The sequence below is a fragment of the Bufo bufo genome, chromosome 1, assembly GCF_905171765.1.
Source record: "Bufo bufo chromosome 1, aBufBuf1.1, whole genome shotgun sequence".
In the NCBI taxonomy this organism is placed as follows: domain Eukaryota; kingdom Metazoa; phylum Chordata; class Amphibia; order Anura; family Bufonidae; genus Bufo; species Bufo bufo.
The window spans coordinates 602,494,013-602,522,005 of NC_053389.1; the positions used below are offsets into that span (position 1 = coordinate 602,494,013).

General features: G+C 43.1%; 1 protein-coding gene across 1 annotated transcript in view; it reads left to right on the forward strand.

Moving 5' to 3' along the window:
* Window positions 1-27,993, forward strand: part of LOC120985552 — a 160,642-nt gene that overhangs the window by 21,062 nt on the left and 111,587 nt on the right. The window contains exons 2-3 of the mRNA XM_040413559.1: window positions 10,565-10,633; window positions 26,458-26,556. Of these exons, the coding sequence (XP_040269493.1) occupies window positions 10,601-10,633; window positions 26,458-26,556 (132 nt within the window). The 5' untranslated portion in view covers window positions 10,565-10,600. The remainder of the gene's footprint in view (window positions 1-10,564; window positions 10,634-26,457; window positions 26,557-27,993) is intronic.

The window sequence follows — 27,993 nt, forward strand, 5'->3', positions numbered from 1 at the left end:
CGCTATTGCTACTGCCTCTCTGCCTTTACAATGCATGACTATGATTGGTACTTTACACTATGTCGGACTCTATATTGTGCCTGATTTTATAGTCTGCCTGATGAAGTATCATGCCTGACTATATAGTATGCCTGATGAAGTTTTCTGATAAGCTTACCCACTTATCCATGTACCTACCCAGCACTATCAACGGCCATACCACAAGGGGCGCAATATGATATCTAGCATTATAGGACCCCTCATATATTATACCCACCTTCTAGCCCCTGACAGGATGCACATTACGTTGTAATCCCTCCTATTTACTCCTTAATTCCACCTACCCGCTGCACACCTTTGCCTATATAGTATTACGATGCCTTTTTCGCCCAACCTGAACCCCTGCGAAATATCCAAGTGATCCATTGGAAAATGAGCCCACCTCCTACGTCCTCCACACCGCTAAAGGCACCTCCAATGATAAGGATCCCCCAGGGTCCCCAGATGACGGACTGCGTTCTCTCAATATGTTATATCGATACGACTTTCTTCTTCTGTTCAAATTGTAACCGATATACTATGTGCTGTATGTCTATTGCACACTTTTTGTGATACTTTATATGCTGTATGACTATTGCACACTTATTGTGATACTTTATATGCCTTTCCAGTTGTACTGAAGAAGGCTGTTTAGCCGAAAACGTTTTTTGACTGGAACCGCACAAAAATAAAAGCATTATATTGAAACCCAAGTGGAGTACAGGAGTCTTACTAATTATATGCATCTGGTTTGGGAACCATCTCCTAACACCCACGCAATCTAATTGGAGAACTGTCCAACCTTATATCGCTTATCTATCTATCTATCCATCTATCTATCTATCTATCTATCTATCTATCTATTATTTATCTATCACATATCTATCTATCTATCTATCTATCTATCTATCTATCACATATCTATCTATCTATTATTTATCTATTTATTTATTATCTATCTATCTATCTAGTATCTCATATCTATCTATCTATCTATCTATCTATCTATCTATCTATCTATCTATCTATCTATCTATCATCTATCTATCTATCTATCTATCTATCATCTATCTATCTATCTATCTATCTATCTATCTATCTATCTCATATCTATCTATCTATCTATCTATCTATTATTTATCTATCTATCTATCTATCTATCTATCACATATCTATCTATCATCTATCTATCTATCTATCTATCTATCTCATATCTATCTATCTATCTATCTATCTATCACATATCTATCTATCATCTATCTATCTATCTATCTATCTATCTATCTATCTCATATCTATCAATCAATCACATATCTATCCATCTATCATCTATCTATCTATCTATCTATCTATCTATCTATCTATCTATCTATCTATCTATCTATCTATCACATATCTATCTATCTATCTATCTATCTATCATCTATCTATCTCATATCTATCTATCTATCTATCTATCTAGGTCTTTATGGTCTGGATGTAAAAGTACTAATACTTTGCAGTATTACAGCGCCAACAGCAGTGTCACATCATGTGCTCCCGCCCTAGTCCTCCGCAGTCACATGACACACATCACTGTGAGCGTTATGTCATCATGGTGTAAACCAAGAGGAACAGACATGGATTAGAATAATGTATACCAAACGGAGAAAAACAGAACTAGATCGCACATCCTCATGCTGTGCTTTGATCTATAACTGCTTCTCAGCAAAATTAACCTCGCTTCTTAGCGCAATATTCAGTGTACTGCCCCCTATACTGCATGCTATACAAGAGGCATTAATGTACATTTTGATCAAAAGCCATAAGCCCACTTACCTTGTCAAGGTTGCCTCTTTGAGTGGGACCTACTCTAAATATGACGCGGCACCGTGCGGCGACAACGCAGCACTGCCCCAGTAGGCGGCGGGACCCAGGAGCGAAACAGCAACCTTGCTGTCTGACACTGACATCCCCGGCACTGGGTCCCACCAACCCACCGGATTTTAATTAGCAGGAGTCTGCATATGAGTGTGAATGGACCTGCCAGCTCTCAGTTGGAGTTCCTGATAGCATAGGACATGTTGTGTTAGACAACTGTTCAGATGGTGCAGTACTGCATGGTGGCCTTTGTTTTTGTGGCGGTGGGTTGGTGGGACCCAGTGCCAGGGTTGGCAGTGTCAGACAGCAAGGTGACTGTTTGACTCCTGGGTCCCGCTGCCTACTGGGGCAGTGCCACGTTGTCGCCACACGGTGCCGCGCCAAATTTAGAGTAGGTCCCACTCAAAGAGGCAACCTTGACAAGGTAAGTGGGCTTATGGCTTTTGATCAAAATGTACACTAATGCCTCTGTATAGGGGGCAGTACACTGAATATTGCGCTGAGAAGCGAGGTTAACCCCTTCAGGGCCCTGCCATTTTTCACCTTAACCACTTCATTAAACCCCCTTAATGACCAGACCACTTTTTACAATTCTGCACTACACTACTTTCACCGTTTATTGCTCGGTCATACAACTTACCACCCAAATGAATTTTACCACCTTTTCTTCTCACTAATAGAGCTTTCATTTGGCGGTATTTCATTGCTGCTGTCATTTTTACTTTTTTTGTTATTAATCGAAATTGACCGAAATTTTTGCAAAAAATATGACATTTTTCACTTTCTGTTGTAAAATTTTTCAAACAAAACTACATTTCTATATAAATTTTTATCTAAATTTATTGTTTTACATGTCTTTGATAAAAGAAAAATGCAATAAGTGTATATTTATTGGTTTGCGCAAAAGTTATAGCGTTTACAAACTATGGTACAAAAATGTGAATTTCCGCATTTTGAAGCAGCTCTGACTTTCTGAGCACCTGTCATGTTTCCTGAGGTTCTACAATGCCTAGACAGTAGAAACACCCCACAAATGACCCCATTTCGGAAAGTAGACACCCTAAGGTATTCGCTGATGGGCATAGTGAGTTCATGGAAGTTTTTATTTTTTGTCACAAGTTAGCGGAAAATTATATTTTTTCTTTTTTTTTTCTTACAAAGTCTCATATTCCACTAACTTGTGACAAAAAATAAAATTTTACATGAACTCACCATACCCCTAACGGAATACCTTTGGGTGTCTTCTTTCCAAAATGGGGTCACTTGTGGGGTATTTATACTGCCCTGGCATTTTAGGGGACCTAAAGCGTGAGAAGTAGTTTGGAATCCAAATGCGTAAAAAATGCCCTGTGAAATTGTAAAGATACTCTTTGGAATTTGGGCCCCTTTGCGCACCTAGGCTGCAAAAAAGTGTCACACATGTGGTATCGCCGTACTCAGGAGAAGTAGGGCAATGTGTTTTGGGGTGTCTTTTTACATATACCCATGCTGGGTGAGATAAATATCTCTGTAAAAGACAACTTTTCCCATTTTTTTTATACAAAGTTGTCATTTTACAGAGATATTTCTCTCACCCAGCATGGGTATATGTAAAAAGACACCCCAAAATACATTGCCCTACTTCTCCTGAGTACGGCGATGCCACATGTGTGACACTTTTTTGCAGTCTAGGTGCGCAATGGGGCCAAATTCCAATGAGTACCTTTTAGGAGGGCATTTTTAGGCATTTGGATTCCAGACTTCTTCTCACGCTTTAGGGCCCCTAAAATGCCAGGGTAGTATAAATACCCCACAAGTGACCCCACTTTGGAAAGAAGACAACCCAAGGTATTCCATGAGGGGCATGGCGAGTTCATAGAAGTCTTTTTTTTTTTTTGTCACAAGTTAGCGGAAATTGATTTTTATTTATTTTTTCTCACAATGTCTCCTTTTCCGCTAACTTGTGACAAAAAGTTCAATCTTTCATGGACTCAATATGCCCCTCAGCTAATACCTTGGGGTGTCTACTTTCTGAAATGGGGTCATTTGTGGGGTGTGTTTACTGTTCTGGCTTTTTGGGCGGGGCTAAATTGTGAGCAACCCTGTAAAGCCTAAAGGTACTTTTTGGACTTTCGGCCCCTTTACTCACCTAGGCTGCAAAGAAGTGTCACACATGTGGTATCGCCGTACTCAGGAGAAGTAGGGAAATGTGTTTTGGGGTGTATTTCTACATATACCCATGCTGGGTGAGAGAAATATCTCTGTAAATTGACAACTTTGTATAAAAAATGTAAAAAGTTGTCATTTACAGAGATATTTCTCACACACAGTATGGGTATATGTAAAAATACACCCTAAAACACATTGCCCTACTTCTCCTGAGTACGGTGATACCACATTTGTGACACTTTTTTGCAGCCTAGGTGCGCAAAGGGGCCCAAATTCCAAAAGAGTACTTTTAGGATTTCACATGGCATTTTTTACGCATTTGGATTCCAAACTACTTCTCACGCTTTAGGGCCCCTAAAATACCAGGGCAGTATAAATACCACACAAGTGACCCCATTTTGGAAAGAAGACACCCCAAGGTATTCCGTGAGGGGCATGGCGAGTTCCTAGAATATTTTTTTTTGGGCACAAGTTAGCGGAAAATTATATTTTTTTTATTCTTTTTTTTCTCTCACAAAGTCTCATATTCCACTAACTTGTGACAAAAAATAAAATTTTACATGAACTTGCCATGCCCCTCACGAAATGCCCTGGCATTTTAGGGGCCCTAAAGCATGAGAAGAAGTCTGGAATATAAATGTCTAAAAAATTTTACGCATTTGGATTCCGTGAGGGGTATGGTGAGTTCATGTGAGATTTTTTTTTTGTCACAAGTTAGTGGAATATGATACTTTGCAAGAAAAAAAAAACAAAAAAAATATCAATTTCCGCTAACTTGTGGCAAAAAAAAAAAAATCTTCTATGAACTCGCCATGCCCCTCAAAAGTGATCTTTATAGCGCCGCAGCGATTTTACGGTGTTTTGCAGTGATCAGAAAAAAAAATATTTCTGTCACTGCGGTGGGGCGGACTGAACGCAAGTGTGCGCACAAGATCAGGCCTGATCAGGCGAACACTGCGTTTTTTGTAGAGCTTATAGAACATGTCCTATTCTTGTCCGCAATTGCGGACAAGAAAAGGCATTTTCTATATAGTTCTGGCAATGTGCGGATCCGCAAAATGCGGAAAGCACATTGCCGGTGTCCGTGTTTTGCGGATCCGCGGTGTCCGTGTTTTGCGGATCCACAAAACACATACGGACGTCTGAATGGAGCTTTACAGGGGGGTGATAAATGACAGTGGGGTGATCAGGGAGTCTATATGGGGTGATCAGGGGTTAATAAGGGGTTAATAAGTGACAGGGGGGGAGTGTAGTGTGGTGATTGGTGCTACTTACAGAGCTGCCTGTGTCCTCTGGTGGTCGATCCAAGCAAAAGGGACCACCAGAGGACCAGGTAGCAGGTATATCAGATGCTGTTAACAAAACAGCGTCTGATATACCTTTCAGGGGTTAAAAAAATCGCATCTACAGCCTGCCAGGGAATGATCGCCGCTGGCAGGCTGTAGATCCACTCGTTTACCTCCCGTTCCTGTGAACGCGCGCTCCTATGTGCGCGCGTTCACAGGAAATCTTGCGTCTCGCGAGATGACGTGCCGATGCGTCAAGGAGGAACAAACCGACCGCCCGCAGGACGCATCCCTGCGTTAGGCGGTCGGGGAGCGGTTAAGGACCAGGCCATTTTTTGCAAATCTGACATGTCACTTTTATGTCGTGATAACTTTAAAACGCTTTTACTTATCCGAGCCATTCTGAGATTGTTTTATCGTCACATATTGTACTTCATGACAGTGGTAAATATGAGTCAAAATATTTTATTTTTATTTATAAAAAAAAATACCAAATTTGCCAAAATTTTTTAAAAATTCTTAATTTTAAAAATCAGCTGGCCTGGCCGCAGCTAATCTCCATTCACACAGCTTTGCCCCGCCCAGGTCATTGATACTAGTCGTGACGTCACTGAGCCAGCGGTAAACAGCGAGAAGGCCGCGGCGCTACTGCCAGCGCCACTGCCTATCAAACAGCTGATCGGCAGAGGATAGATCATCAGTTCACTTCTGTGGGAGTTCAGAGAACAGTCAAGCAAATGTGCATGATGGGAGATGTAGTTTCACAACGCCTGGAGTGCTGGAGGTTGCTGACTCCTGCTCTAGTTAATTGGGGTCTACATAGGTCCAGACCTCCCCAGATGCAGCAGAACAGTCCTGATTTTTGGATGCTGTCCCCATTGCTGCTCCCCTGTCATTCACTGTTCTGGGGAAGTTGTGATGTGCAGGGCATAGCCCTGCACATCACAACTGTGATGGTGCGATGGTGGACACAGCCAGCCTGGCACATTTATTATAATCTATGCCAGGCAACTGGCATAGATTATACAAGAAATCTTCTGCAGCTCCCGTGCTGATTGTTGTTGTGGTGCATAGACATGTATGGATGTGCCACAATTATTAAAGGGGTATTCCCATCACAATGATCACTGTTTAGTCTTGTAATAATTCCCACCGTTCTTGAGAAAATTGTTCCCCTCCTACCTCATTGTAGGCCTCTCATTTCTTTCATGAGCGCGCACGGCGCCCGGCGGCCGCGCATGGGCTAATCTATATTACTATGTGCCGTGCCTAAAACAGAGCCGCGCATGCTCTGTTTTCAGGGCAGACTTCGGAGACAGAGTGGAGAGAGAGAGAGGACGTGCTGGAGAGTTATCGGAAGACCGGGACAACGGCGAAATAGGTGAGTATAATTTTTTGATAAATAAATGAACCACCAAATCCACCAATGATGACAATAAAGGTGGTTCCTCTGGAATTCAGGAGGAACTCCATTATGGAATGGAGGCACACAGTGGACAACAATATGGAGTCAAGGGACACAAGGGACGCCATTGTTGAATGTAGGGACACAGAGGGGATGACAATCAGTAGTGGAGGGACACAGGGGAGGCCATTACTGGAGGGACACAGAGGGGATGACATTATTGAATGGAGGGACACAGAGTGGACGCCATTGCTGAATGGAGGGACAGAGAGGGGATGACTATTGAATGGAGGGATACAGAGGGGATGACATTATTGAATGGAGGGACACAGAGGCGACAACATTACTGAATGCAGTGACACAGAGGGGATGACATTATTGAATGGAGGAACATAGTGGGGATGACATTCAGAAGTGGAGGGACACAGGGGACGCCATTGTGGAATGGAGGGACACAAAGGGGATGACATTCAGAAGTGGTGTGACACAGGGGATGCCATTACTGGAGGGACGCAGCGGGGATGACATTATTGAATGGAGGGACACAGGGGACAACATTACTGAATGGAGTGACACAGAGGGGATGACATTGAATGGAGGGACACAGAGGGTATGGCATTCTGAAGTGGAGGGACACAGGGGATGCCATTGTGGAATGTAAAGCTGTTCAGCTTCAGTACTGGTGGGAGAGAGAAATAGACAGATGTAGCAGAGCTGTATATGAGATGGTTCAGACACTGTGCTATTGGGGTAGTGGAAGACAGATGTAGCAGAGTTGTATATGAAGTGATTCAAACACAGTGCTGTTATTGTGGAGTGGAAGTCAGATGTAGCAGAGCAGTATATAGAGCGGTTCAGAGCAGAGCTGTATATAGAGGGGTTCAGGGAAGACAGATGTAGCAGAGCTGTATATAAAGCTGTTCAGCCTCAGTGCTGGTGGGAGAGAGAAATAGACAGATGTAGCAGAGTTGTATATGCGGCAGTTCAGCCTCAGTGCTGGTGGGAGAGAGACATAGACAGATGTAGCAGAGCTGTATATATAACTGTTCAGCCTCAGTGCTGGTGCGAGATAGAAATAGACATATGTAGCAAAACTGTATATAAAGCTGTTCAGCCTCTGTGCTGGTGGGAGATAGACATAGACAGATGTAGTAGTTCTGTATATGCGGCAGTTCAGCTTCAGTGCTGGTGGGAGATAGAAATAGACAGATGTAGCAGAGTTATATATAAAGCTGTTCAGCCTCAGTACTGGTGGGAGAGAGAAATAGACAGATGTAGCAGAGCTGTATATGAGACGGTTCAGACACTATGCTAGTTTGGTAGTGGAAGACAGATGAAGTGATTCAAACAGTGCTGTTATTAGGGAGTGGAAGTCAGATGTAGCAGAGCAGTATATAGAGCGGTTCAAAGCAGAGCTGTATATAGAGGGGTTCAGGGAAGACAGATGTAGCAGAGCTATATATAAAGCTGTTCAGCCTTAGTGCTGGTGGGAGAGAGAAATAGACAGATGCAGCAGAGCTGTATATAAAGCTGTTCAGCCTCTGTGCTGGTGGGAGAGAGAAATAGACAGATGTATCAGAGCTGTATATAAAGCTGTTCAGCCTCTTTGCTGGTGGGAGATAGACATAGACAGATGTAGCAGAGCTGTATATAAAGCTGTTCAGCCTCAGTGCTGGTGGGAGAGAGAAATAGACAGATGTAGCAGAGCTATATATAAGGCTACTTTCACACTTGCGGCAGAGTGATCCGGCAAGCAGTTCCGTCGCCGGAACTGCCTGCCGGATCCGGCAAAACGTATGCTAACTGATGGCATTAGTAAGACTGGATCCTTAAAAATGCCTGATCAGTCAAAAAAATGCCGGCTCCGTCTTTCCGGTTTCATCCGGCAAAATGGATCCGGCTTTTTTTTTTCACCTTTTTTCGGTCTGCGCATCGGATCCGGCATTCCGGTATTTTGAATGCCGGATCCGGCACTAATACATTCCTATGGAAAAAAATGCCAGATCAGGCATTCATGCTACGGTTTGCTCTTTTGCCTGATCAGTCAAAATGACTGAACGGAAGACATCCTTATGCATACTGAACGGAATGCTCTCCATTCAGAATGCATGGGGATATACCTGATCAGTTACAGTATTTTCCGGCATTGAGCCCTTTTGACGGAACTCAGTGCCGGAAAAGAAAAACACTAGTGTGAAAGTACCCTAAAGCTGTTCTGCCTCAGTGCTGGTGGGAGAGAGAGACATAGACAGATGTAGCAGAGCTGTATATAAAGCTGTTCAGCCTCAGTGCTGGTGGGAGATAGAAATAGACAGATGAAGCAGAGCTGTATATGAAGCTGTTCAAACACAGTGATAGTGGGGGAGTGGAAGACAGATGTAGCAGTGCTGTATATAAAGCTTTTTAGACACAGTGCTAGTTGGGGAGTGGAATAAAGATCTAGCAGAGCTGTATAGGAAGCCATTCAACCAAAGTGATGTTAGGGGACTGGTGAACACAGATGTATAAGAGCTGTATATGCATCTATACAGATACATGGTCTAAGGTTTATACACAACTGTAGTTCAGCTGTAATGGAAACAAATCTGCATCAGTGCTGGTCGGTGGGGGTTGGTCATGTTTTATGGGAGTCAAAAGCAAAGATTATAAGTCTACTAGCTAACATGCTTTTGGGCTAATGTATAATATGGAATTATTGTTTTTGCTGCACAGATTGGGTTTGTAAAAGATAAGACTGAGATTTTGTGTGTAAAACTGTATTAGGCTACTTTCACACTAGCGTTCGGAGCGGATCCGTCTGATGTTTCATCAGACGGATCCGCTCCTATAATGCAGACGTTTGCATCCGTTCAGAACGGATCCGTCTGCATTATAACTTAGAAAATTTTCTAAGTCTGAAAGTAGCCTGAGCGGATCCGTTCAGACTTTACATTGAAAGTCAATGGGGGACGGATCCGCTTGAAGATTGAGCCATATGGTGTCATCTTCAAGCGGATCCGTCCCCATTGACTTACATTGTAAGTCTGGACGGATCCGCTCGCCTCCGCACAGCCAGGCGGACACCCGAACGCTGCAAGCAGCATTCAGGTGTCCGCTCACTGAGCGGAGCGGAGGCTGAGCGCTGGCAGGCGGATGCATTCTCAGTGGATCCGTCTCCATTGAGAATGCATCAGGGCTGGACGGCTGCGTTCAGGACCGCTCGTGAGCCCCTTCAAACGGAGCTCACGAGCGGACACCTGAACGCAGGTGTGAAAGTAGCCTTAGACTGCAGGACAGCCACATGTTACTGTCTTCGCTCACTTCCCATGGCTCTGAGTGATGATTCCCCAGCAGGGGGGATGGGTTTCACAGACACTGCAGGCTGCCAGACTGATGACTCATACTATCAACATGAAGGAGCACGCAAGAACTGAGTTCTCAGTGTGATGTCATACAGAGGTGTGGCCGGCCTTCACTCAAACTGCCTAAGCCCGTCCAGCCTTAGAAGCAGGAAACCAGGAAGTGAACAGCAGAGCTGGCTGCAGGTGAGGATGAAATAGCAAGATGGGAATACCCCTTTAAAGTGGTTGTTCAATGGGGTATTATTGATGACCTATTCAACCATGTTATGTCATGTTCTTGGAAATGCCGCCCTTCTGTGGCATTCAGTGTGCTAGTCTTCAAGGAACACACCCTGCTCTTACACAAGAATTATGTTCTGCAAAACCCCAGATTACGTATTTGAAAGTTATTTAATTTTTACATTAACTGTACATGTGGATTAATATCATATTTTGCTTGACTAAATACCTGTCATATTTTTCATGCCATCCATATTGTCTCATTATTTCCCTTTTACCCCACTCAGGGGACATATTGTAATTGTCAATAAAAAAAAAGGAGGATGGACTGTCACTGCATCAAGCCTGCCGATCAGGTGAGACTCTTCTTAACAATGACAAATTAGAGAAAGTTCACATCTCTGCTTCATTTTTTGTTCTTCTGATCCATAAGAACAACTGAAAAAAAACAAATAAACAGGATTCTGTAAAAAAGTATCCTGTTGCACATTTGGCATCCGTTTGAGCCATTTCAATTTGAGATACGCTTTTTGGACAGAAAAAAAAGAACTGCATGCAGGACTTTCTTTTCCGTCTAAAAAAAACGGAATTCAGGCGGAAATGGCTCAAACGGATGCCAAATGTGTTGTTCCCCTGCAGCCACTGGCACCAAAACGAGCACTTTAACATAGTAACATAGTTTATAAGGCTGAAAAAAAGACATTTGTCCATCCAGTTCGGCCTGTCATCCTGCAAGTTGATCCAGAGGAAGGCAAAAAAAAAAAACTGTGAGGTAGAAGGCAATTTTCCCCACTTTAGGGGAATAAAAATTCCTTCCCGACTCCAATCAGGCAATCAGAATAACTCCCTGGATCAACGACCCCTCTCTAGTAGCTATAGCCTGTAATATTATTACGCTCCAGAAATACATCCAGGACCCTCTTGAATTCCTTTATTGTACTCACCATCACCACCTCCTCAGGCAGAGAGTTAGTCTCACTGCTCTTACCGTAAAGAATCCTCTTCTATGTTTGTGTACAAACCTTCTTTCCTCCAGACGCAGAGGATGTCCCCTCGTCACAGTCACAGTCCTGGGGATAAATAGATGATGTGAGAGATCTTTGCATTAACCCCTGATATATTTATACAGGCAGCGTTTTGGTGTCCGCCTCCAGAGCGGAATGGTGACTGAACGGAGGCAAACTGATGCATTCTGAGCGGATCCTTTTCCAATCAGAATGCATTAGGGCAAAACTGATCCGTTTTGGACCGCTTGTGAGAGCCCATGACAAATCTCACAAACGGAAGGCCAAAACGCTAGTGTGAATGTAGCCTTAAACCTCATCTGCCACTTCTCTGCCCAAGCCTCCAATCTATCCAGATCCCTCTGTAGTAGTATACTGTCCTCTTCAGTGTTAATTACTTTACACAGTTTAGTGTCATCTGCAAAAATTGATATTTTACTGTGCAAGCCTTCTACAAGATCATTAATAAATATATTGAAGAGAATAGGGCCCAATACTGACCCCTGTGGTACCCCACTAGTGACAGTGACCCAATCTGAGTGTGTACCGTTAATAACAACCCTCTGTTTTCTATCCCTCAGCCAGTTGCTTACCCACATACAGACATTTTCTCCCAGTCCGAGCATTCTCATTTTATATACTAACCTTTTATGCGGTACAGTGTCAAATGCGGAAGGACAGCTCCTTTCAAAGCATAGTGGCCGTGCCAGGTTACATTCATTTGAATGGGAGCTGAGATGCAATAACCTGATAGGGCCACTACACCTTAAACAGAGCTGTGCTAGTTCTGGTGCTGGAGACTGCAGGGAACAGCTGATCAGTGGGGGTATCAAGTGTCATGAATGCTAAGTTCACACCACGTTTGGTTATATATAGTAGACAAATATGCATCTGGATAAAACAAAAGTATGCATTCAAAAGTGATGCAGACATATGCCATTTTATGTGTAGAAACTAATATATTACAGTGGCTCTACCGTTCCAAATCCACAGAATAGGTGCTCTCTCCACGGCACACCCGCTGCCGGTAGAAAGTACAGTAGCAATATAGGAACAGATAGTCTGGAGGGCACTCAAAATATCTGGTGTTGCAAGGAAACGTATAGATGCCTAAAGATATTTATTCATTACATATATACATTAAAATCAGTGTACACTTCAATTTATTGAAAAATGGGAAAATACAAAAAATATAAAAAAATATAAAAATCTCAAAAAAAGAAAATACTAAACTCAATGAATTAGAAGTAAATAAGTAAAAGCAAAATATATCAACAATCAAAAAGGGGGAGGATGATACTCTATGCACACACTCTGTTATACCCTCAAAATGTGTATAGCATTTTTTTAAAACAATGTTTCGTAACCAGTTGATTACTTAATATACTTGATGTTATTCAATAATAAACATTATTAAACATTATGTGGTAACTGAAAAGTCAGGCCAATGTAGATCCAGTCAACATGTGGTATATATTAGTTAGAAGGCAAATCAGCAGTTATTTGATTGAGTAGAATAAACGCTGCTCTTTATATGAGTATTATCTGGCATGTTGGTATATCCAGTTTATATTTGCGCAGTTCCCCTTGTTAAACTAACAACTGTGTCTCAATACTGTGTCAAAGGTGGTTAATGTTCTGTGGTATAAACACAGATTACTGTTGTAGTAGGTTTGTTACAGTTCCATCTGAGCGTTAGATGTTACAATCTCTAATCTACGATTCTAATTATTGTAACATTAATGCACTGTTAGGGCTCTTTCACATTTGCGTTGTTTTGTTCCGGCATAGAGTTCCGTCGTCGGGGCTCTATGCCGGAAGAATCCTGATCAGGATTATCCCCATGCATTCTGAATGGAGAGAAATCCGTTCAGGATGCATCAGGATGTCTTCAGTTCCGGAACGGAACGTTTTTTGGCCGGAGAAAATACTGCAGCATGCTGCGCTTTTTGCTCCGGCCAAAAATCCTGAACACTTGCCGCAAGGCCGGATCCGGAATTAATGCCCATTGAAAGGCATTAATCCGGATCCGGCCTTAAGCTAAACGTCGTTTCGGCGCATTACCGGATCCGATGTTTAGCTTTTTCTGAATGCTTATCATGGCTGCAAGGACGCTAAAGTCCTGTTTGCCATGGTAAAGTGTAGTGGGAAGTGGGGGAGCAGTATACTTACCGTCCGTGCGGCTCCCGGGGCGCTTCAGAGTGACGTCAGGGCGCCCCACGCGCATGGATGACGTGATCGCATGGATCACGTCATCCATGCGCATGGGGCGCTCTGACGTCATTCTGGAGCGCCCCGGGAGCCGCACGGACTGTAAGTATACTGCTCCCTCGCTCTCCACTACTACTATGGCAGCCAGGACTTTAATAGCGTCCTGGCTGCCATAGTAACACTGAACGCATTTTGAAAAATGTTTTCAGTTCACTTGCGTTGTTACGGATCCAGCGGGCACTTCCGGCAAATGGAGTACACGACGGATCCGGACAACGCAAGTGTGAAAGAGGCCTATCATTACCAATCTTCTTATAGCATCTGCATCCCAGGTGAAACAGGTATCGCTTCGGCCGCTAAGCTGTGTTGGCTTGATTCCTTCAGCATCCCACATTTATTCCCAACAGGTAAATTTTTCAAAAAACGCACGTGCGTTTTTAGTGCGTTATTTCACTGGGATAATTTTTATTTGCCATGTCACATTTGAAGCCCCCCTGATTCACCCCTAGAGTAGAAACTCCAAAGAAATTGCCCATTTTGGAAACTACAGGATAAGGTGGCAGTTTTGTTGGTACTATGTTAGGGTACATATGATTTTTGTGAGGCAAGGTAACAAAAAATAGCTGTTTTGCCACGTTTTTTTTATTTCTTGTTATTTACAATGTTCATCTGACAGGTTAGATCATGTGGTATAGAGCAGGTTGTTACGGACGCGACAATACCAAATATGACAATTTTTTTTTTTTTTTAGTGTCTCCATATTCTGAAAGCCATATTTTTTTTATTTTTTTGGCGACTGTCTTATGTAGGGGCTCATTTTTTTCGGTATGAGATGACGGTTTGATTGGTACTATTTAGGGTGCATATGACTTTTTGATCGCTTGGTATTACACTTTTTGTGATGTAAGGTGACAAAAAATGTTTTTTTTTTACACACTATTTTTTTTTTTTACGGTGTTCACCTGAAGGATTAGGTTATTTGATATTTTTATTAGGGATCGACCGATTATCAATTTTACCGATATTATCGGCCGATATTCAGGATTTTGAACGTTATCGGTATCAGCATCTATTTTGCCGATATTCCGATAACTAATGGGGAACAAGGATCGCGCTCCTGCCAGCGCTCTCTGTGTTCCCTCAGCAGCACAGGGGAGAAGGAAGCAGTGTCTCCCTCCCCCTGTGCTGCTGCTGCCTCTGCCACCAATGAGAGGAGGGAGGACAAGAGGAGGGAAGGGGCTGTTGCCACTGCGCCACCAATGAAGATACCTCTCTCATTAATTCATATACAGGAGGCGGGAGCTGGCTGCAGAATCACATAGCTGGCTCCCGATCTCTATGAGCGGTAGCTTCGATCTGCGGTAGTTAACCCCTCAGGTGCCGCACACCAAAATATTAATTATAAATGAAAAAGAAAGATTTACAAAAAAAGAACTACACGTTAACAAAAAACATATTAATTTTCAGCAGATTTGATTTCACAGAATATCGGTATAATTTATCGGCTATCGGCCTGAAATTTCACAGATTATCGGTATCGGCCCTAAAAAATCAATATCGGTCGATCCCTAATTTTTATACAGCAGGTTCTTACGGATTCGGCGATACCTAATATGTATGCTTTTTTTTATTTATTTAAGTTTTACACAAAAACAGCATTTTCCCATATCATCACCATAACGGCAACAAGGAGATTGACCCATGACCTCTGTGGGGGCAGGAAACAGAGAAGAGGTTAAATTGCCCCCTCCCACCACCACACCTCAGTGTTCCTGTCCCCACTGTGGCCAGGGTCAGAGAAGAGTCTCCCTGCGGACGGGCAGGGAGATGAAGATGGGGAAATTGGTTTCCTACACCCTTTCTTATTTTTCTCTTCTCCAGGATGGTCCGAGGACGGTCTCCTGGTTTACCTGAAGCTCATCGGAGCTCCCCCAGTCCGCCGGCGGCCGCGTGCTTATGCTGGGCTGGGGGTATCGGGAGGGCTCGCTCTGGCTGGTCTGGAGCCTGCTCCCGGGCCACAAACTTCCTCCTCCTCCTCCCCAGTGGGTCGGGCTGAGTAGCGGCCGGCGTGTGCGCACGCCGACGTCGGTGACGTCACTTCCGGGTTCGGTCATGTGACGCAAACCCGGAAGTAAAGCACAGAAGGCAGAGCGGTTTGAATAAAAGGCGGGACGGCCATGGCACGCTGATCTGAGGTCTGTGAGTACTGTGTATGCGGTTTTACTTCCAGAATATGTCAGGTCCCGAATTACAAACTGTTATGGAGCCTGATGCTCCCTCTCTGCCTCCTGTAAGTATCCCTCTTGGGGTCCACTTATTGATAGTATTGAATTTTCTGCTAGGCATATTTTCTGATGCCTCTATTCCATATTTATTTTCAGGCTAAGGAGGCTCAAAAAAAGGTTAAAAAACCTCCTCGCTGCATCTCTTGTGCTAAAAGATTGCCTGATGAATATGGAAAGAAGCTTTGTAAAGAGTGTATTTCTGATGTGATCCAGCAGGAACAATCCTCCCTTATGGATAGTATCAGATCTGTGGTTCAGGAAGAACTTAGGGCCGCTAAAGCTGCTCCATCTGATTCCCAGGGCGAGCCCTCTCGCAAACGTCCGCGTTCTAAGATCATTACCTCGGAATCTAATGACGCTGATGACAAAGCTTCTACTTCCATGCAATGGGAGGATGATCTCTCTCTCTCTCTGAAGGAGAAATCTGTGAAAGTAATCGAAAATTTTATTTTTCCTCAGAAGAAATGGGTGACTTATTAAAAGCAGTCAGAGCGACAATGGGGATTGAAGAGCATATAAGAGAGATGATTTTGGAGGAGTGGTCAGAACCAGAAAAACGACTTGGAGTATCCAAGGAATTAAAAAATCGATTATTGTTCGACCCTTCTCAGTCTAAATTGTTCGACGAGACCCCTAAAATAGACGTGCAGGTGGCGAAAGTTAACAAAAAAACTGCCCTGCCGTTTGAGGATGCCGCTCAATTGAGGGATGCTATGGAGCGGAAGGCAGATGCCCTTTTAAGAAAATCTTGGGAGGCCTCAATGTATAACATTAAGACCAACATTGCAGCAACGTCTGTTGCTAGGTCTATGTACTTATGGTTAGGAGAGCTTGAAGACCACCTAAGTAGTAAGACTTCTAGGGAAGAAATCCTGCAGTCCATCCCGCTGCTTAAGTCAGCTACAGGATTCCTGGCAGACGCCTCGGCTGAATCTATTAGATTCTGTGCTAAGGAGGCAGGACTTTCCAATGCGGCTCGTCGGGCTTTATGGATGAAGTCATGGTCGGGTGATAGAATTTCTAAACAGAAGTTAGTATCTATCCCCTTTTCAGGAGATTATGTATTCGGGCCGGTCCTAGACAAGATACTTGAGAAAGCGGCTGATAAGAAAAAAGGATTCCCTTAAGAAAAGTCCTTTAGAAGGAACCAGTCCTTTTGGTCATACGGTGGACAAAATAAGGCTGTTAGGGGGAAAGGCAAGTCAGGGCGCTGGGCTTATCCCAAGGGGGGTAAAGGAAGAGGTTTCCTTCTTAAGCCCCAATCTAAATTTGAAGATAAACAATGACGCCATTGTAGGGGGGAGACTGAAGGATTTCCTAGGTCCATGGGCACTAACATCAAAAAATCCTTGGGCCTTGGATATCATTCGGCAAGGTTACAAGATCGAGTTCACCTCTCGCCCCCCTCCAAGATTTGTCGTCACAAGGATGCCTGCCAGATCCTCCAACATGAATATTTTCCAGGGGGTCCAGGACCTGGTGAAGAAGGGAGCAGTAATCCCAGTTCCCGCATCTCAAAGAGGTCGAGGGTACTATTCAACCCTATTTTTAGTAAAAAAGAAGGAAGGAGACTTTCGAACTATTATAAACCTGAAACAACTGAACAAGTTTATTCTTTACAGGAAGTTCAAGATGGAGTCTCTGAAATCCATAGTACCCCTGATAAAGCTAGGAGCATTTATGTGCTCGGTCGACCTGAAAGACGCCTATTTGCATGTTCCCATTCACCCAGATCACCAGAGATACCTAAGGTTTGCGATCCTAGACCCTTTCAATCGGATTCTCCATTTCCAATTCATAGCGTTACCCTTCGGGATTTCAGCCGCACCAAGGCTGTTCACCAAACTGGTGATAGAAATGATAGCCCCACTCAGACAAGAAGGGTTAAATATAGTGCCGTACCTGAACGATTTTTTAATTATAGCAGACTCAAAAGAGCTCCTACTGTCGGACTTGGAAATATTTTTATCCCGTCTGTCACAGCTAGGATGGATAGTGAACAAACCCAAGTCAATGTTAGTACCATCCACGAAGGTGAGGTTCCTAGGAGTTACACTAGACTCCCTAACACAGTCGACCTTCCTACCACAGATCAAGATCCAGTCCCTGGTAAACAAGGTGAGGCACTTCCAACACCGGAAGAAATGCTCAGTGAGAGAAGCAATGAGCCTTCTCGGCCTCCTAACCTCCTGTATACCTTCTGTCGAGTGGGCGCAGGCTCACTGTCGAGTAATACAGAACTGGCTATTGTCCCACTGGAGCAAGAAGAAGGGCTCTCTGGACTCCAAGCTTTGAATTCCAGGGTCAGTAAAGATCTCTCTCTCATGGTGGACGAAGGAGAAGAATCTTTCCCAGGGGGTTCCATAGATCAAATCGCCTTCAATAACGATCTTCACGGATGCCAGCAAATCTGGATGGGGAGCGAAAATCGACAAAGCTTATTTCCAGGGAACTTGGAAGCATCTCATATCTGTCCAATCTTCAAATTTCAGGGAGCTGTATGCGGTAAGAGAAGCTCTACTTTCAGCCAAACAGCTGATAAGAAAACAGCACGTGAGGGTCCTATCGGACAACACGACCGTGGTCTCCTACCTGAAACACCAGGGAGGTACTCGATCAAGGAGACTCCAGAATATCTCAGAGGAAATTTTCTCCTTTGCAGAGAAAGAGCTAAGATCCATCTCAGCAATGCACCTGAAGGGATCCCAAAATCTAGAAGCGGACTTTTTAAGCAGACAAGAAATAGATCACACAGAGTGGGCCCTGAATCAAGAGGTCTTCAATATGCTAACCCAGAAATGGGGGCTTCCTACAATAGACCTGTTTGCATCAAAAAAGAATACGAAATTACAAACATTCTGCTCCCTAAATGCGGGAGATCATCCCTGGAGAATAGATGCCTTCTCTCTAAAATGGTGTTGGGATCTAGTGTACGCATTCCCTCCATTGCCTCTCATCCCGAAGGTCATTCAAAAGATTCTGGAAGGAAGAACCACAGTGATATTGATCACCCCGTTCTGGCCAAAAAGGAGTTGGTTCGCTCCGCTCCTAAGACTGGCAATAGACGACCCGGTGAGACTCCCACTCAGAGGGGACATCCTATACCAAGGTCCTTTACTACATCCTCATCCGGAGTTCCTGAAACTCACGGCTTGGATCCTGAGGTCTCCCTCTTAAAGTCTCAGGGCCTGTCGGACAAGGTCATAGCCACCTTGAGATGCTCCAGGAAGAAAGTGACATCTGCGATACACCTGAAGATCTGGAAAAGGTTCTGTTCATGTTCAGGTGAAAAGAATCCAAATCTTGAAGGGCCTAACATTCAAAAGATTCTGGAATTTCTACAAAAGGGTCTGGATATAGGCCTCTCTCCATCTACCTTAAAGGTTCAAATTTCTGCATTAAGCGGCTTCTTTGATGTCGACCTGGCAGACCATAGATGGATTAAACGATTTATAAGAGCTGCCCGTAGACTTAGACCCACCTTAAGATCCCGCACCCCGACCTGGGACTTAAATCTAGTACTCAATAACCTTATGTGTTCCCCGTTTGAGCCGTTGGAGAACTGTTCAATTAAATTGCTTTCATTCAAGACTGCTTTCCTTATAGCAATTACCTCTGCTAAGAGGAAATTAGGAGAGATTCAGGCTCTCTCTATTCGTGAACCATACCTTGCCATCACTGATGATAAGATTGTGCTTAAATTAGACACAGGTTTCCTGCCAAAGGTAGCCTCAGACCGCAACAGAGGCCAAGAGATCTTCCTTCCATCTTTCTTCAACAATCCTAAGGATCAGGAGGAGGAGAAATTTTATTCGCTTGATGTTAGGCGTACAGTCCTTAGATACTTAGAAGCCACTAAGGACTTCAGGAAGTCTGACAGCCTGCTTGTCCAATTTGCTGGAAAAAATAAGGGATCCAGGGTCTCAAAATCCTCCATTGCAAGATGGATAAAGGACACCATTACCCTATGCTATAAGAATCAAAATCTGGATCCTCCTTCCAATATTAGGGCACATTCTACCAGAGCTGTCTCCACTACTTTTGCTGAAAGAGCAGGGGCCTCCCTGGATGATATATGCAGGGCTGCCTCCTGGTCTAGTATTCACACATTTGTGAAACATTACCGCTTAGATTTATCTGGAACCTCTGGCCTCTCCTTTGGTCAGAAAGTTCTTCAAGCGGTTGCCCCCCCCATAAGAAGTAATTTTATAACTCTCCTTGTGGCCGTCATGGTGATGATATGGGAAAACCGGAATTAGACTTACCGGTAATTCAGTTTCCATGAAATCACCATGATGGCCCATATATTCCCTCCCTTTCTTTTGTTTGAAGTTTTTTCACCGGTATTTTTCTGGTATGATGTAATACTGGGAAATACTAATACACTTCTGGCACTTGATATCTTTGGAACACTGAGGTGTGGTGGTGGGAGGGGGCAATTTAACCTCTTCTCTGTTTTTTGCCCCCACAGAGGTCATGGGTCAATCTCCTTGTGGCCCTCATGGTGATTTCATGGAAACTGAATTACCGGTAAGTCTAATTCCGGTTTTTGAAACAAAAAAAAATCATATTTTAGTGTCTCCATATTCTGAGAGCCGCATTTTTTTTTTTTTGGGTGATTGTCTTTGGTAGGGTCTCATTTTTTGCGGGATGAGATGACGGTTTGATTAGTACTATTTTTGGGTGCATATGTCTTTTTGATCGCTTGCTATTACACTTTTTGTGATATAAGGTGACAAAAAAATGGCTTTTTGACACCATTTTTATTGTGTTCATCTGAGGGGTTAAGTAATCTGATATTTTTATAGAGCAGGTCGTTACGGACATGGCAATACCTAATGTGTATACTTTTTATTTTTTTTTACATTTAACACAATAAAAGCATTTTTGAAACCAAAAAAATCATGTTTTAGTGTCTCCATAGTCTGAGAGCCATAGTTTTTTTTATTTTTTTGGGCGATTGTCTTAGGTAGGGGCTCATTTTTGTGAAATGAGGTGACAGTTAGATTGGTATTTTTTTGGGGGGCATACACCTTTTTGATCGCTTGGTGTTGCACTTTTAGTGATGTAAGGTGACCAAAAAGTGTTTTTTTTAGCACAGTTTTTTCAAAAAATTACATGTACGACGCTGGTATTTCTGTTCCGCATTTCTGCGCCGTACATGTACAGCGCTGGTATCCTATGGGTTAAGTAATCAACTGGTTACGAAACATTGGTTTAAAAAATGCTGTACACATTTTGACGGTATAACAGAGTGTGTGCATAGAATAACACCCTCCCCCTTTTTTATTGATACTGTTGATATTTATTGATACTGTTGATATATTTTTAGGCTATTTTGCTTTTACTTATTTACTTCGAAGGGTACTTTCACACTAGCGTTATTCTTTTTCGGTATTGAAATCCGGCAAAGGGTCTCAATACCAGATAAAAACGCATCAGTTTTGTCCTAATGCATTCTGAATGGAAAGCAATCCGTTCAGTATGCATCAGGATGTCTTCCGTTCCGTCCCTTGTACGGTAGTCGACCAGACAAAATCCTGCAGTTTGCTGCGGTATTTTTTCCGGACAAAATCCCGGAACACACGCACTTGCTGGATCCGGCAATGATTTTCATAGAAATGTATTAATGCCGCATCCAGTACCAAGTGTTCCGGAAATTGCCGCGTTGCCGGATCCGGTTTTCCGGTCTGCGCTGGGACATAGGAGGAGCTATTTTCGTCTTTGATAAAAATTAAATACCGGATCCGTTATTCCGGATGATACCGGATGAGACGGATCCGGTGATATAGTCTAACAGATCTGGAAAAAACAGATTTCCGTTTGCATATGGTTTTCCGGATCCGGCAGGCTGTTCCGTTGCCGTTACTGCCTGCCGTATCTGAACCAACGCTAGTGTGAAATTACCCTAATTCATTGAGTTTATTATTATTTTTTTTTTATATTTTTTTATATTTTTTATATTTTCCCAAGTGTACACTGATTTTAATGTATATATGTAATGAATAAATATCTTTAGGCATCTGTATGTTTCCTTGCAACGCCAGATATTTCGAATGGCCTCCAGACTATCTGTTTCTATATGCAATTTTATGTCTACATATTTGCAGATGGCTGCTTTTGACTATTATAATAATAATACATAAAAAAAATATGAAAAATGCTATATTTTGTCAGTTTTTTTGGACATTTTTTTACTTCTACCTATCCATCCTTCTTTAACCGCCTCCGGACCGCCTAACGCAGGACTGCGTTCCGGAGGCGGTCGATTCATTCCTCTTTGACGCGCCGGCGCGTCATCTCGCGAGACGCGAGATTTCCTGTGAACGCGCGCACACAGGAGTGCGCGTTCACAGGAACGGCAGGTAAACGAGCTGATCTACAGCCTGCCAGCGGCGATCATTCGCTGGCAGGCTGTAGATGCGATTTTTTTAACCCCTGAAAGGTATATTAGACACTGTTTTGTTAACAGCGTCTAATATACCTGCTATCTGGTCCTCTGGTGGTCCCTTTTGCTTGGATCGACCACCAGAGGACACAGGCAGCTCTGTAAAGTAGCACCAAACACCACTACACTACACCCCCCCCCCCCCCGTCACTTAATAACCCCTTATTAACCCCTGATCACCCCATATTAGACTCCCTGATAACCCCCCTGTCATTGATCACCCCCCTGTAAGGCTCCATTCAGACGTCCGTATGTGTTTTGCGGATCCGTGGATCTGCGGATCCGCAAAACACATACGGACGTCTGAATTGTGCCTTACAGGGGGGTGATCAATGACAGGGGGGTGATCAGGGAGTCTATATGGGGTGATCACCCCCCTGTCATTGATCACCCCCCTGTAAGGCTCCATTCAGACGTCCGTATGTGTTTTGCAGATCCGCGGATTCGCAAAACACGGACACCGCGGATCCTCAAAACACGGACACGCGGATCCGCACATTGCCAAAACTATATAGAAAATGCCTTTTCTTGTCCGCAATTGCGGACAAGAATAGGACATGTTCTATAGGCTCTACAAAAAACGCAGTGTTCGCCCGATCAGGCCTGATCTTGTGCGCACACTTGCGCTCAGTCCGCCCCACCGCAGTGACAGAAATTTAATTTTTTCTGATCACAGCAAAAACACCGTAAAATCGCTGCGGCGCTATAAAAAGATCACTTTTGAGGGGCATAGCGAGTTCATAGAAGATTTTTTTTTTGTCACAAGTTAGCGGAAATTGATTTTTTTTTTTTGTTTTTTCTTACAAAGTCTCATATTCCACTAACTTGTGACAAAAAATAAAATCTCACATGAACTCACCATACCCCTCACGGAATCCAAATGCGTAAATTTTTTTAGACATTTATATTCCAGACTTCTCTTCACGCTTTAGGGCCCCTAAAATGCCAGGGCAGTATAAATACCCCACATGTGACCCCATTTTGGAAAGAAGACACCCCAAGGTATTTCGTGAGGGGCATGGCGAGTTCATGTAAAATTTTATTTTTTGTCACAAGTTAGTGGAATATGAGACTTTGTAAGAGAAAAAAAATAAAAAATAAAAAAAAAATTCCGCTAACTTGTGCCAAAAAAATAAATATTCTAGGAACTCGCCATGCCCCTCACGGAATACCTTGGGGTGTCTTCTTTCCAAAATGGGGTCACTTGTGGGGTATTTATACTGCCCTGGCACTTTAGGGGACCTAAAGCATGAGAAGTAGTTTGGAATCCAAATGCGTAAAAAATGCCCTGTGAAATCGTAAAGATTCTCATTGGAATTTGGGCCCCTTTGCGCACCTAGGCTGCAAGAAATATGTGTGTGAGAAATATCTCTGTAAATGACAACTTTTAAAAAATTTTTATACAAAGTTGTCAATTTACAGAGATATTCCTCTCACCCAGCATGGGTATATGTAAAAATACACCCCAAAACACATTGCCCTACTTCTCTTGAGTACGGCGATACCACATGTGTGACACTTTTTTGCAGCCTAGGTGCGTAAACGGGCCGAAAGTCCAAAAAGTACCTTTAGGCTTTACAGGGTTGCTCACAATTTAGCCCCGCCCAAAATTCCAGAACAGTAAACACACCCCACAAATGACCCCATTTCGGAAAGTAGACACCCCAAGGTATTCGCTGAGGGGCATATTGAGTCCATGAAAGATTTAACTTTTTGCCACAAATTAGCGGAAAGGGAGACTTTGTGAGAAAAAATAAATAAAAATAAATTTCCGCTAACTTGTGCCAAAAAAAAAACTTCTATGAACTCGCCATGCCTCTCACGGAATACCTTGGGGTGTCTTCTTTCCAAAATGGGGTCACTTGTGGGGTATTTATACTGCCCTGGCATTTTAGGGGCCCTAAAGCGTGAGAAGAAGTCTGGAATCCAAATGCCTAAAAATACCCTCCAAAAAGGTACTCATTGGAATTTGGGCCCCTTTGCGCACCTAGGCTGCAAAAAAGTGTCACACATGTGGTATCGCCGTAGGGGCAATGTGTTTTGGGGTGTATTTTTACATATACCCATGCTGGGTGAGAGAAATATCTCTAAAAGTCAACTTTTCCCATTTTTTTATACAAAGTTGTCATTTTAGAGAGATATTTCTCTCACCCAGCATGGGTATATGTAAAAAGACACCCCCAAAACACATTGCCCTACTTCTCCTGAGTACGGCGATACCACATGTGTGACACTTTTTTTGCAGCCTAGGTGCGCAAAGGGGCCCAAATTCCAAAGAGTATCTTTACGATTTCACAGGGCATTTTTTACGCATTTGGATTCCAGACTTCTCACGCTTTAGGGCCCCTAAAATGCCAGGGCAGTATAAATACCCCACAAGTGACCCCATTTTGGAAAGAAGACACCCCAAGGTATTCCGTGAGGGGTATGGTGAGTTCATGTAAAATTCTATTTTTTGTCACAAGTTAGTGGAATATGAGACTTTGTAAAAAAAAAAAAGAAAAGAAAATCATAATTTTCCGCTAACTTGTGCCAAAAAAAATAAAAAATTCTAGGAACTCACCATGCCCCTCACGGAATACCTTGGGGTGTCTTCTTTCCAAAATGGGGTCACTTGTGGGGTATTTATACTGCCCTGGCATTTTAGGGGACCTAAAGCGTGAGAAGTCTGGAATCCAAATGCCTAAAAAATGCCCTGTGAAATCCTAAAGGTGCTCTTTAGAATTTGGGCCCCTTTGCGCACCTAGGCTGCAAAAAAGTGTCACACATGTGGTATCGCCGTACTGAGGAGAAGGTGGGCAATGTGTTTTGGGGTGTCTGTTTACAAATACCCATGCTGGGTGAGAGAAATATCTCTCTAAAATGACAACTTTGTATAAAAAAATGGGAAAAGTTGACTTTTAGAGATATTTCTCTCACCCAGAGAGAAAATACACCACAAAACACATTGCCCCTACGGCGATACCACATGTGTGACACTTTTTTGCTTTCCTAAACCCTGACATAGAAGGGCTTTGTCAGGCTTTTGCAGAGCAAGCACAGGCAGAGGAACGATGTGCTATGTGAGCCCCAGGATAGGTCATCAATATCAGATCGACGGGGGTCCAACACCCGGTACCCCCGCCGATCAGCTGTACTCCCTTCTACGTACTGTCTCCCTTCTCTCTTCCTACTGCTGCTATGTCTATGGCAAAGACCATAGACAGCAGCGGTGAACAGGAAGAGAGAAGGGAGATGGCACGTGCACACTGCGCGCCCTGTCTCCTCATACAGCTGATCGGCGGGGGTGTCGGGTATCAGTCCCCCACCGTTCTGATATTGATGACCTGTTCTGAGGATAGGTCATCAATAGTAAAAGCCTGGACTACCCTTTTAAGTACATTACAAATATGCTTTTTATCACATGTACTTTAGGTTTTAATAAAGTGAAAGTACAGGTGAAACTCAAAAAATTTGAATATTGTGCAAAGTTCATTTATTTTAGTAATGCAAATTAAAGGTGAAACTAATATATGAGATAGACTCATTACATGCCAAGCGAGATATTTCAAGCCTTTATCTGTTATAATTTGGATTATTATAGCTTATAGCTTATAAAAACCCCAAAGTCACAATTTCAGATACCCTTTGCTCAGGGGGTATGGATTAATTAGCTGACTAGAGTGTGACACTTTGAGCCTAGAATATTGAACCTTTTCACAATATTCTAATTTTAAGATGCATTAATATAACTTATTTTAAGTTGCATTACTGAAATAAATGAACTTTTGCACGATATTCAAATTTTTCGAGTTTCACCTGTAAGCCTTTAGTTACACTTTCACTCTGGTGCAAAATAATGAACAGAATCCTGTGGTGTCACATACGTGTGGATTTTCTGCAGCCGATTTGCATGTGAAAAATCCACAGCGTTTACAAGTAGCAACAAAGTGGATGAGATGTTACCAGATCTCATCCATAAAAATCCGCACTCCACTAGACACGTTGTGCAGATTTTAAATTCGCTTCCTGTCAATTTATGTTGTGGATTTCTGCCACAGATATCACCTTTTGCAAACCCGCAGCATTTTCATTTGGCACAGTTTTTTTTCTCATATATAGCTGTTGTGTGAAATCAGCAAAGTTACTTAGGGCTGGATACTGTCTACTGTGTGGCCAGATGTGGTGTGAACAGAGCCTACCTTCTACATATATTTTATAGATAATACATTGATGCATTTCATCCCTTTCAGTATGGCAACACACTTCTGCACTATGAAGCACATGCTGGCAATATAGACGGAGTTCGTAGATTGATACAGGATGGATATAGTGTATGGAGCCAGAATGCAGTACGTATGGTTAGCATATCAAGCATGTGTGAAGTGAACAAATTAATACACAAATCTTCTTTAAAGGGGTTGTTCCATACCATTCCATTTAATATTCATTGTATAAATAATACAAATGAAGCATACTTTCCAATTACATGCTGTTAAATAAATGATCCAGTGAAGAGTTATGACATTTACCTGGTGGTCGAAGCGTATAGCAATGTGTGCGTCCATCTACTGAGCTGAGTGTTGCTGGTCAGGCATGCTCAGTCACTCTTCCCACAGCCTGGTCTCTACATGATCATCCTATGTTTACTAGTAGGGTTGAGCGAACCCGAACTGTAAAGTTCGGGTTCGTACTGAACTTTAGGATTTTTGGACCCCTGGACCCGAACCCGAACATTTCAGTAAAAGTTCGGGTTCGGCTATATTATGCCGCTTTTTAAAAGGCTGCAGAGCAGCCAATCAACAAGCGTTTAACTCTGTGCCCTTAGAAGCCATCACAGCCATGCCTACTTATGGCATGGCTGTGATTGGCCAGTGCAGCATGTGACCCAGCCTCTCTATAAGCTGGAGTCACATAGCGCTTCACGTCACTCTGCTGTTACTAGTGTAGGGAGAGGATGCTGCTGCAGTGAGGGAGAGAATAGGAAAGAATCTTTAATCAGAAGTGCTTGTTAACTCAGCGATCTACATAGTTTTAGTTTTGTGGGTGCAGTGCACAATTTTTTTACCCTGCCCTGAGGCCAGTGACGCAGAAAAAAACCTTTTATCCGTCTGTTAGTTAGGTGGGCGGCAGCTATTTTATGCAACTTCTGTGCAACAGCACAGCATATGTGCATTTGTGACAGTCAAATAGAAGCTACTGCATCTATATTCTGGGTTAAAAAAATCACCCATTTTTGGCAAGACCCTACATCTGTGGCCTTTGCAGCATTAGTCAGTGTGCAATTTAAGCTAGAAATACAGCAATAATTTTCTGGGTTTTAAAAAACACCCTTTTTGAACAAAATACTCAACTTTACAGCCCTTGCTGCATCTGTCAGTGTGAAATTCAAGTGTTATATACTGCTGTCATATTCTGTTATTAAAAAAACACCCTTTTTGGGCAAAGTACTTAACACCTTCCCGACTGCAATCCGTTTATATATGTGATATTTGCACATGCCCCGTGCAGCTATCACGTCTATAAACGTCAAGCCAGTTCTTTAGCAGCGCTTGGATTAAAGCTTCTGCCCCTGTCCTGCTGCTGTCACGGACAGCATACAGTTCAGTAATGCCGGCAAGGGACCAATCAGAGTGGCCCCTTGCCGACAATCGATCCGATTGGTTAGTCTATGCAGACTAACCAATCGGATCGCGGCAGTGAAAAAATGCCGGTTTCAGGCTCTGATCTGCGCTCTGCAGATAAGAGACTGAAATCAGGTAGTGTTCCTCGTGCCCCCCGATCTGTGT